Source organism: Cygnus atratus, chromosome 25, assembly GCF_013377495.2.
Source record: "Cygnus atratus isolate AKBS03 ecotype Queensland, Australia chromosome 25, CAtr_DNAZoo_HiC_assembly, whole genome shotgun sequence".
Classification (NCBI taxonomy): domain Eukaryota; kingdom Metazoa; phylum Chordata; class Aves; order Anseriformes; family Anatidae; genus Cygnus; species Cygnus atratus.
This window is the reverse complement of record NC_066386.1, coordinates 5,019,940-5,032,158: the sequence shown is the minus strand read 5'-3', so window position 1 is coordinate 5,032,158 and position 12,219 is coordinate 5,019,940. Positions and strand designations below refer to the sequence as shown.

Here is a 12,219-nt window from a genome sequence, read left to right as displayed (position 1 = left end):
ATTTTGATATGATCCCTGTGGTGCCAAAATCTTGCTGTGGAGAGGAGACAAGGGCAATACATGAATATAAAAGAGCTGTCTCCTCCTTTAGGTATGTATGTGATTGACATCTTAGTAATATACGTATTACTATGTGTACTGTGTGTACTATTACTATGTATTAATATGTGTATTCCAAATGTCAAGCAACCACACTTCTGTTTTTCTTCTCAAACACTTTGATACAATATTTTTGGATAATCTCACTGTTTAGTATGAAGACGTCTTCAGCCAAATGATGCACTAAGGTGTTTTATTCTCTCCTATGAGTACTGCAAAACTTAAAATATACATCACATGCCTGACCTAGATTTCAGAAGCACCTGTGTGGAAGCCACAAAACAAATAGCATTTGAAAATCAAATGGAATTATCCTTCTGAATCATTTAAGTTCTTCTGATAACCTTTCAAAGTATTTCTATGTTAAAAATTAAAATGTACAATCCATTAAAGGTTAGGAAAGAAAGGAAGATTCCTATTCGTAAGTGTACAACTTGAGGAATATATTAATAGCGTTTTGAGTACCTTTGCTTCCCTCTGCAAAACAGAAGAGTGATTAACCTGCACTAAAGATCCTCTATATGCTTGGCATCCTGTATTTCTGCTAGGTGAGTGTTTTTGTGAAAAGGGACTCTATCATTTCAGCTGTCCTCAGGTTACAAATATTTGTTTGGCCAGTCTGGGTTACTGAGGTTGCTGTTGAGAAGCTGCTTTTGTTACTCTACAAGATAAGCGTAATGTGTTTCTCTCCCATGTTCAAGTGCAGTCCCTGTTCTTGTAGGTCATGCTAGTCAGAAGATGTCTTTTAGACATGTGTTTGAGAGGGAATATTATTTGACTTATCCATCACCTTGGTCTTAGGAAAAGGTGATAGAGGTTTTTCTGCCTTCTGAGAAATGCCTTGAAGTCCCAAGTTTTTACCTCCTGAACAGAGAGATCATGTAGGGCCATCACACTCTCAGGTAAAAGCATGTAGTGTTGCAAGATGCAGGTAAGTTTCAATGAAAGTTGTTTTGGAACCTAGAGGAATTTCTTATGGTAGAGTTTGAAGTACAGAAATTATGAAAGGCCTTTCAATGCTGCACTACATCAAGTATAGGAGAATTTAGATCCCTTGCCTCATCTCCAATTTACTTTATATGTATAAAAAAGTTTCTGCTTTGCCACTTAGCAGTTAGATGAATTGCTTTTCTCAGATCAACTTCTGCCCCATTTTGTAACTAATCCTTTTTCTGATATCTGTAACTCCACTCAGGATTCTCAGCAGACTGCACAGATAGGATTAGTCTCTAATTGCCAGTGTTTGTATGACACTTAGTGGAAAAGTTGCTTCAAATCTATGTAATTCCTGATTGTTGCCCAAGGCAATCAATATACTTGCAGATCTAGAAATAATCCTAGTAAATGGAGCTGCTCCATATTGTAGAGCTGCAGCCATAGTCAGTAATACATCTGAGTGAAGCCTACAGCTTTAAAGGCTACTCTCAATATGTTTTCAAGAATTAAAAACCTCTTCTAGCTCTAGCGTGAGCAGCTTTGAGCCATCTCCTCAGTCACAACTAGAGGTACTAGAAATGATTTACAAGAAAAGATTGCAGTACTGCTTTGTCTGCTGTATGTTTGCTTCCAGTCACTAGGTTTTAAATGTTGCTGCTGTTCCCAAACTGCCCAGAAATGAGAGCAATGTGAGCTGAGCTAACTGTAGCTTATTTATTCCAAGTAATGCTGCTGGCAGTGCTGCCTTGGGGACATTCACAGCTTTGGTTGGACTGAAGCAAATAAAGACAAACTAGTAAGAAATCTAATATTTACCAGTCCCCTTAAAGACTTTCATGTAGGGAGAGGAAAGTGAATCGTTTGAAGTTGTCAAAGATGGAGTGAGGAAATTTAGAGTTGGGTTAAACCAAACCTGAATTTGTCTTTCTGAAAAAAATCACAAAATGGAAGAGGCTTCACCACCTTCCTAGCTAGTACCTGGACTGTGCAATAAAGAAATATTTCTACAGCCTCTAAAGGGGGGGAGTGGTTCCTTACTCTAAAGGGAACCTACGTAACTCCACTACATTCTAGAAATCTAAATTTAAGTGAGATTAGTCCCATATCGGGCACTAGTGTCTGCTTCACTGACAGATGGTTTATATAGGTAAGGCAGCGGCAAGGCTGATGCAGAGCTTCTGTCCTGTTCATATCTGGGGTCGCTTCTCTGAGCAGTGGGATCATGGCCATACTCTTCACTTTTCACCCAGTGGGATGGAACCATTGTTACTCAATGACTTTTGGGGGCTGGCAGATGGCTGTCGATCTGAAGATGATGATTGCTCCAGTGGTACTCAGCAGATGTTCAACAACTGTCATTTTGAAAAGCATTTTCATTGTTGCAGACCATTTATGGGGTTGAATTCTAGGGGGTTGAATCCTTGGATGGAAGCTGCTAAGGGGTCAGGTGGAGTAGTGCTGTACTTCACTGTGTTTTGTTGCCCTCTTCAGGCCAGCAACAAAGTGGAAGTGGATATGGAGAAGGCAGAAAGCTTGCGTGTGACAAGAGGAGACTTCTTTGCATCTTTGGAGAACGATATCAAACCAGTGAGTAGGCAGCATGTGACTTGGGTGATAGTCATGCAGTACAGTTAATGATGCAAGAGACAACTTCCTTCTGGGACCAGATGTGCCATAATGCACCGTGGTCTGAGTTATTGTATCCTGTGTTGTAGGAAGGAAAGCAGGGAGCTGCTCTCTGCCTGCAACAGTAAGGCTCTATTTGATACCTTTTCTTCCGTGCAAGAATCATAAAAAGCAATAGAACAAGTAAAGCAATGCAGTTTCTTCTCCTTGTTGTATGTACACTCTCCCTTTTATGCTAGTTCAGTCAATTGATGACAGCTTTCATGCAGACTGTAACAGGAGACTTAAGCCCCGTTTTTGAGAATTGTCTTTAAATGACATAGATTCAAAACCCATTGGCAACTTGCACGGATTAGAATTTGTGCTGAGGATACGTGTAAAATAAATGCCGCCTCTCTTAATACAGGCATTTGGAACCAACCAGGAAGACTATGCAAGTTATATCATGAATGGTATTATTAAGTGGGGTGATCCAGTAACAAGGGTATTGGATGACGGGGAGCTGCTTGTTCAACAGACCAAGAACAGTGACCGTACTCCACTTGTTAGCGTTCTTCTAGAAGGTAAACTTAAGAAAAATATGTATTAAAAAAAAAAGAAAAACTTCTGTAAACGATTCTTATCTGTTGCCCACGTGGTGGCCTGTTATATTCTGCAACTGCATGTAGAAGTAACATATGGGAGGAAAAATAGAATTAGTTTCCTTCTATAGGTTGGATGAAGTTGGTTTAGATATTAATACTGGCTTCTCAGCATGAAATTTGAGGGGATGATCTAAATCCTGGTCTTGGAACAATAGAAAAGTGAACGTATGCGGTTAATCTAAATGTGGATGTTTTACAGTTCAAACATCTTCAGCTGAGTTAGTTGTCACGATTCGATTTCAAGTTGTTGGAGATCTCAACAGTGTTATTAACTGAGTTCAAACAACGGTTCACCTGGCCACATTTAGGTGTGTACTGTTAGAGGAGGATTGCCCTCCATCAAGACTGTTGTTGACTATGAAGAGTCTAGGAAGCTAGTTCAATATCTCTGTTGCAGATATTAGAGTGTAAGTTGTTTACCACTTCTCTCTTTCTTTACCTGAAGTCCGAAAGTGTGGATTGCTCCTATTGCTTAGTGGTTTGTTACTTTGAAATTAAACCCTGAATAGCTCCCCCTGAATAATTCTGTGTGGTCAGCATATTTCAACATATTGCTTGTATGCAATACCTCATTATATTCCAGATTGATTGTACTGGGTGTACAGATTCAGATGTGTTTTGGTCTTTGAATTATCCTGGTGTGAATTCAGGCAAATTATAAATTGTCTTTGTCAATATTTACTTGGCATTCATGCTGTTCGCTTGTTTACCATGGTACCTGCAGAAAACATATCTTTAAGGGGCATGAACGTGATTCGAAAAGATTCTGCAAAATACAAACACATACTAATTTTGCTGCTGTGCCCTCTTCTATAAAACACGCCTCATCCTCTTTTGTGTTTGTTTCATGGCGAATCAGACTGCATGTGCTCAAATAGCTGCATTAATTTCCTTCATCTGGAGGACTGGGTTGCAGAAAGAGATAGCGTTCCCTTTGAAAGTAGAAGAAAAGGGCACTTCACACTGCAAATACCTGTGAAAGAAATCATAACCATATTTAAAATATCATCCGTGCTGAGCCTTACCGGAACTGTTTTCTCCTTTGATTTTTTTAATTGTGTTTCTCTTTCGGATCAGGTCCCCCCCACAGTGGGAAGACTGCTTTAGCAGCAAAAATAGCTGAGGAATCCAACTTCCCCTTTATCAAGATCTGTTCTCCTGATAAGATGATTGGATTTTCTGAAACAGCCAAGTGCCAGGCTATGAAGAAGGTACTTCTGCGCCCTCCTCTTTTTTTTGATGGCAATTCAATTCTGTGTGCTGTAGTAGATTGAAAAGTGAATATCCCTTGAGATTGTACTTTCTTTTCTCTGTAGGTCCTAAATTCCTATACACATTTGTTTATAAAACTAACTGAATGTTTTTGGGGCACTGGCACTCAGTGACTCATCCCATGACACTTACTTTCTTTAGGAACCCTTTTGGGAAACCCAGTAAACACTTACCAGTGGTTGTTAAACAAAATTACAGTCGTTCAGTAAGCTCTGTGTATCACCAAACAGATCTTGTGAAAAAATGTAAATGGATATATTGGTTTGTGTAAAACAGTGTCGTGTTAAAGCAGTGCTATCCCCCATCTTCTGAAAGCCTTCTGTAATAATGCACTAGGCCACCCAAATACTCAGCAAGTGCACTGTGGAATCCTGGAAGAGGAAAGTCAGTTGTTGTGTGTAATGTCCAAACGCTTTAGATTCTGCACTGGTCTTCTCTTTATATTTAACTCAAAGTCTCTTCAGTTGAAGCTCTGTGGCAGAATCGCTAGTATTATAGATTATTCTAGCTGCAGGAAAGCTTCTTTTTTGGTATTGCCTGTGGTCAGTTGTAATTCCATATCTGATCACAAAGAAATGTTCATTGTGTGTGTTTGGAAATTATTTTCCTAATTAATAATCTGCTAATAAATGAATGCAGAGGGTTCTGGTTAAACTCCTGCTGCTGAACAGAAAGCAAAGAAGTGGCATCTGTTTGTCTTGAAGATGCTACCTGTGCGTGTTGCCGTGGAGTTAATTAGCTGCTTTGATAATTGTGTTCCAGGCACTGAAAGATCAAAGGGAGCTCTTTAGATAGAAAGAACCGAATTTGTTCTGGATGTTTTCAGGGTGCCTGACAGGGTAGACCTGAAAGAAGGCAAGGATCTTGCTGAAGGTAGCGTGTATAAATTTATAGCTCACAGGCCTTTTGGTCATCTGTCTTCAAAAAATGTTTGTTTGCTTTGTCCCAGCTGAGGAGATTTCATGTGATCGCTTTGAATAAAGTCTCAGGGTGGTCTGTGCATGGGTTATTTGGTTCTGGAAGGGAAAATGTCAAGGTTCTGGCCCAGTTGGGTCTGATATATAATCATAACTAAAAATGGAACAAAACACCTGAGCAGTGATGAGCAAGCCTGCAGCTCTGTCTCCAAAGATGAGGATAGGAAAGGCTCAGGGTTGCACTTGGAAGGAGCAGATCCTGCCCGAATTAAACTAGGAACAGTTTTGAGGTGACGAAGTTTGGTTAAATGAGAGTTTTAACAACTTGGGGAGCAGGGGAAGCGCAGACAAGTTGAGCAACTTAGATTGTTTCAAGTAGTCAGGTGGAAGAGAAGAGATTTCATTTACAGAGGCAATTTACTCTTCTTCTGGCTGAATTATACTGGATTAGGCATGTAAATGAGATGTTTTACTCTAAGAACAGAGAAATAGTTCATTGCAAGATTGCCTAGTTTCTAAGAGAAGCAGTGGGCTCAAGGCTGGAAGCCCAGTTTGTAGTTTAGATTCTAAAAGGATCATTTTGGATTTCACTTGAATCCAGGGTATGCTGGAGGTAGGCCTGCAATACCACTGAAGTCCTTAGTGCTACTCGTAGTTTAAATCCAAGCTTTGCAGTTGCTGCTCTATAAAGAGTGATATGGAGGCTTAATCAGTAGGTCTTGTTATAACCAATATCCAGCCTGCATATAAATACTTCATAATTGCATTATGATCGTGGTGGTGTTTCTTTTTTTTTTTGCCTGTGTGTGTGTATTGTTATATTCTCAGTATTACCCCAGCTCCAAAAACCAAAGGAATGGTGCTCTGTTTTGTCTATTCTTTACAACTAAATGCAGCCAGCAGCTGGCTTTTTTGCAACATGTATTGGGTAAATAAACAAAGCTTGTCTCTGAATTTGTTGAGATGTCAGTGCTTTATTAAACGCAGGTAGAGTCTAGTCTTGTGGTACTTATGTTCTTTATTCTCTGTTTATTCTTCTAAATACTGCCGTGCTTCGTTAAAAACAAATCAACAGTTCCAATCGTGACTATTGCAGTTTTGCTGCTGAGATTTAACAATGAGTCATTTTGCTGTTTTTATTAGATCTTTGATGACGCGTACAAGTCCCAGCTCAGCTGTGTTGTTGTGGACGACATTGAGAGACTCCTAGGTGAGTTAGGACAGTGGGGAGTGTGTTGTCTGTTGTGCAGAAATATTGAAATATCTGCAGTTTTGAAATACCACAAACCAGAAGTGGTTTGGAACCATTTACTTTAGGAGCTTTGAACTGCTTTTTGTTACAGTGAAGTGGTTTATATGTGCAACTGCTTAATGGGCATTAAAATGCATTTTTCATTTCAGATTATGTTCCAATTGGACCACGGTTCTCTAATCTGGTATTGCAAGCCCTTCTCGTACTGCTAAAGAAGGCCCCCCCTCAGGTAAGAAAGTAATCAAGGAGGGAGATGCCTTATTCCTGTAATAATTTTGACAGTGGAGGGCTTTGTGTCTTGCTGATAACTGCTGTGCTGCCAGTGGTATTAGTGCTATTGTCTCTTGATTCAGTCAAGTTAATCCTAGCCTGCTGCTGTTCATTCAGTTAGACATTTCTAGGATAACCACAAAGGATTCATTGTTAATTATCTAATTATTTAAGGATGAATCTTATGGAGTCAGCCCTAGAAATACTAACAAAGGAAACAGGTTAAACCTTTACCATGTAAACTTCAAACATGCAAGCAGTCTGCTTTCTGATTTAACTGAGGAGCAGTTCACTCCAAATTGATCCCTGGCTCAAGCATGTGCTCCCTTCTTATTTAGAATTGATTTCTGAGTAATGTATGATTGTGGATGCTAGGGTTTTAATTTGTTCTTAACTTGAAATTATCAGGTGTTAATTAAAAAAGGTGAGTAAAGCTCAAGATTTTACATCTCTTTCTGGCCCTGTCAATTTGTACTTTCTGACTTGATGAGATTTAAGAACATCAGAAGCAATGTTTCTGAAGCTTGCACTGAATGAGACAAGCATGGAGGGACGCTTCTTTTTTGTTTGCCATTTTTCCTGTCATTCACTAGAATTCTGCACTGTGTGTGAAAGTATCTGCATGAATAAGTAACATGCTAACAGGAAAACCTTGAAAGTTGGTGTCAGGTAAAAGTAGAGAAACACAGCCTGGCTGAACTCTTTTTTTTGTCATTTTTAATATCCTGGAAACAGTTACGTATGCATAAGTATTGTTTTCATTAGATAGTTTGGTGAAAAGACCTTTCAAATCTAGAACTTTGAACTAAATTGTAATGCCACAGGCCCTGAAGTTCCCCTTGTGGCTGTCAACCTGGGAGAACAAAGATCTCTCCCAGTGAGCTGTCTGTGCCATGTGAAGCCTCTGATATCAAACTTGGATTCTGTTATCATGTAAGTTGGAACAGAAAGGCTGGCTGTATGCAGCTGCACAACCCCGTTTTTGGTTGCTGTAATCTCATGTAATCATTGACCTATTGCTAGGTATTGCCATAGTACTAGGAAATGATTGTTCCCATAGATCAGCAGGAAAAAATAGAACATGATTTGGCTCAGTAGTCCAAGGAACTTATAATATTAGGCTTTCCATTTTATCACTGTCCTCTGAATGTATTTTGCTGCTTAGTTGCACTTTCGTTGGCACCCAAGTCTCCCTGAAAGCAGGATGCCGGGCTTGACGCTCTCAGATATTTGCCAAGTTTATGCATGTTGCTAGAGATTTGTACTTTGCAATGTTTGAAATGCCCTCGAGGCTGGAAGACTTTGGGTTGACAGCCAATATTATGGTGACTTAAGCCATAAATTGTTGGAGGGTAGAGAGTTTTCTGAGGAAATGTCAGTGTTTGATTGATGTTTTTTTTCTTTTCTTTTAAGTGTCCACTATTGGCTACTGTAGAAATTCAGACATGAGGTTAGAAGGGCCTTTTGTGCTGACCTGGTTTTGCCGTTCTGATCATAGGGCTCTTTCTAGCATGTTTGTTTCTTGTGAGCTCTCTGTGATAATCATGTCATCTGGGGATTATTTTTTTTCATTTAAAAAAAACCAAAACACAACTGTGTATAAGACGTGGATTCATGCAGGGAAAGGCCAACAGTTTTCTGCTGTGAACCTTTATTGTGAAAAAGACTGAATGTGGGCAAGGAGACTCTTAAGGCTTTTAGGCTCAAATGAGAAACCCACAAGGGAGATAATAGTGCTGGTTAATCATTGCCCTTCTAAGTTCCCTCTGAGATCACTAGTTCCCTTGGGGAGCAATTTATTTGGAAGTAATGGCTGGTTTCAAGGGTTTTGGTTGTAATTTGAGATGCAGATACATGCTTTAAATGTACATGAGTAGCATCGGTGGTACTAACCTGCTCCGTGAGGTCAAACCGACGCAAATCTCTGTGGGACTGGGGTCATGGTTTAGGTTCATTCCTCATTCCTTGTAAAAACAGTGTCCTGGCTCATACCATACACCATACGTGTCCCAGTGCTGGAGGAAATTGTTGGCAACGTGCTGGGGAGGCAGTACCTGGCCTCCTTTTCTGTCAGTAGTCAGAGGGGCCCGAAATACGAACGCAGGTGATTTGAAAAGCTTAAGAATGGGAACGACAAGGTTGAAAGTGCAAGCGAGGAATGAGTGGGAAGCAGAGAGCGTTCTGGCAGTGCAGCTTTGCTGCTCCCATCTTTGTGGCCCAGATTATGTATTCACACAGTGTTGTCACATCACTTGCAGAATATACTTAATGTGCAAGCAGCTTCCTACAATTACTGTAGGCTATGTGTGTAAGAAGAGCATTTCTGGGATGATATCTTATTAATTATGCATTGAGGTATATGTCTCTGTTAAATTGGTTTATGAAAGCTGCTTCCCAGATTCCCCTCTTCTTATTGCAACTATATTATTTTAACATGGTGTGTGAAGGGCACATACTCAAACCTTCTGTTTTTCTAGCTTGTTTGTACTTTGCAGAAGTTTTGGGAGTAAACATGTTAGACTTTTAAAAAAATAAATTAGAAACGTTTGTCATTTTGCTTTAAAGTCCCAGTCACTGCTCATGACTGCTAGTTCCTCTGAGCAATGCTTAAATAGTGGTATCTATTACTCGTTCAAGAAGACTGAAAAACATTGCATTTTGTTTAGCATCTTTTTTTAAACCAATTAAAAAGCTTTTCTAAAATGGACTGAAGAGCAGAAAATAAACCATGTTCTCTTGGGTCTTTATTTCAATCAAGTTTCACTGTGTTGTGCAGGAGAAGAGACTGGGGGGGATAGAAAAACTGAAAAGGACTGTCGCAGCGGGGAGCCAAGCGGGAGAAAAGGACTTCTCTGAGAACTAAGCAGCAGCAGCTCCGAAAGCCGAAGCTGCTTCATCTACATGCAGAGTCACACAAGGCATGGAGACGCTCACCAGCCCCACAGAGGTTTCACATGTGCTTCCCTGCTGGTTCCTGTGAAAAGCTAACAATTGGCTCAAAGGGTGAAAGACCATTGCAGCATCCCCACGCTAAGCTGGACGTACAATTTGTGCAGTGTTATGAAATGTCTGGCTTAGCGAGATGCTCTCGAACACTCTTGTGGATGCCCTTCCACTGCTCCCAGAGGCCCCCAGCCCCTTTCCTCTCTAGGACACAGGAGGCTTTTGCAGATTTATGAAAGTTGACGGGGGGAAAAGAGGAAAATAATCTCCTTGTTTGATATAATCCCACGTACGTTCCCGATTCCACATCACTTGGTGTGAATTGGAAGCAACTCCAATCAATAGAGATGTTACGCTTACACCTGTAAACCTGGGGAACTGCATTTTCTGCCATTACGTGTGAAGAATCTCAAAACATATGCTTAAAAATATAGAAGGGGCCAAAGTTGAGTGAGCAGCCAATGAGTATCCAACGGAGGCACTTCTGCATCCACCAGCATTTGGCTGTAGAGTATTTTAAGCTCCCTTTGCCTGGGGCTGGTGAGATGTGCTGAAATGATGTAATCTGAGACTCTGCTGACATGCTGAGACTTCATTTGCTTGTAGCAGTCTATGAAATTCGTTTATGATCTAGTTTGTGTTAGGTAGTCAATACAATAATCTGGTGCCTGTTAGGAAGTGAGTACTAAGTTAGAAGAATCAATCTCATAATGCTTGAAAATGTAGTCATTGAAAACTACTCCCTTTTTTGAACTTTGAATGACATAGTTGTCTGGTTATGTCCTTTAGTCAGATAAAATCCGTGTAGTAGAGAGAGGTGAAATCTGGGGTTACCCCACTTCTAGAATGCAGTGGGAGCAAGTTGCGCATCTACGTGCTGGGGATCTCCTTAGCAGTATGGAGGGAGCCTGGGCTTCCAACTGAGGCACCTCTACTGCCTAAAAACAGGTAGGAGAGGAATCCAGACTTAGGTGGCGTGCTTGTATCTAATCTCCATTAATGGAGGAACTAGTCCTAAAACTGCCCTGATGATGAGTCTGAAATCAAATGATCTTAAGCTGTTGAAAAACCAAGTTCCTTCTTACTTGGTAGTTATGTCTAATGTTTGGAGGTTCACCTTGAATCCTGATCTTTTACAGGCCAAACGTGGCACATGGCCTTTGGGACGGCTGCTGTAGAAATTAAGGATCAAAAAAGTTAAGATTTCTGAAAACAGGGGCAATTTAGCAGTGCATCTTAATAGCAAGAATAAATCCACTGATATGTGGTGGTGTGTTGTCACTGCAGAGTAATTGGCTGAAGTCAGCTTTTGACAATTTGGCCTTATGGCTTTGCATGCTTTCGTGGTAATGCCTGGGGCAAAACATTTCTGACTTATAGGTTTTCCAGTTGTTTGCTGAGCAAGTTGCCTGAAACTTTGGAAAGTACAAGGGACTCCTGACACTTAATTTTCTTTTAGTAATTGGTACAGCAGAGATTACGCTTGTTTTACAGTAACTGGTTTTCCAGTGGTTGAAGTTCAGAGGTAGCAAGTTGAAGTGCATGTCTTTTGAAGAAAGCAGGGAAAATGAATGCTTTATGTGGAGCAGTTAAAGACTTGAAGTATGGTTTTGCAGTTTAGCCCTGTGTTCTAATGAGTTTTCTGCCATTCGGTTACCTGTGGGTCTTGAGCGTGGATACTAACAGTCATATGTGAAACCTGCTGAGGGATCAGCCCTCTCTTAACTTGTCCTATTACTTTTGAACCTTGTTACGCTTTTGCATTCTTGGTGTTGGTATTGTTTGCGTTGAACGGAACTGTATGGTGAAAGTGAGCATCCTTTTGTTCGCTTTAAAACAGATGCATGCTGATTTCATGTAGCGCTGTGTAGTTTTTATGATGAGAAACAGTAGTTTTACCCCCTCATCTCCTCCACTGCAGCACCGCTGATTTTACGGACCTCTCTGTTTACCCTTTTCCCCCCTGTCAATTTACCAAGAGTCTATTTATGGAAGTTATTCCATATTTCTGCATATCCTCATTGCTTTCTTCTGCTTTCTCCAGCGCAGTGCTGTGTTTGAAACGACAAGGATTGCATACTGTCTCTGCAGTAAGAGCACTGTGGATTCACACAGTAGAATGACGACTTCTGTTTTTCTCTTTTCCCATTCTAACAGTTTTTAAGTGTTTGCACTTTGAGTAAAGCTTAGGATTGAGCTGATGCTTCCACAGAACTTGCCACAATGACTGATTCCAGTGGCTTTCCTAAACTATAATAAG

The 12,219-nt window shown here is 40.4% G+C and overlaps 1 protein-coding gene across 1 annotated transcript in view; it reads left to right on the top strand.

Annotated features, from left to right (window-relative positions):
* NSF (N-ethylmaleimide sensitive factor, vesicle fusing ATPase) overlaps positions 1-12,219 on the top strand; it is a 78,086-nt gene that overhangs the window by 51,884 nt on the left and 13,983 nt on the right. The window contains exons 13-17 of the mRNA XM_035566846.1: positions 2,527-2,622; positions 3,068-3,224; positions 4,383-4,516; positions 6,638-6,704; positions 6,896-6,975. Coding sequence (XP_035422739.1) covers positions 2,527-2,622; positions 3,068-3,224; positions 4,383-4,516; positions 6,638-6,704; positions 6,896-6,975 — 534 coding nt within the window. The remainder of the gene's footprint in view (positions 1-2,526; positions 2,623-3,067; positions 3,225-4,382; positions 4,517-6,637; positions 6,705-6,895; positions 6,976-12,219) is intronic.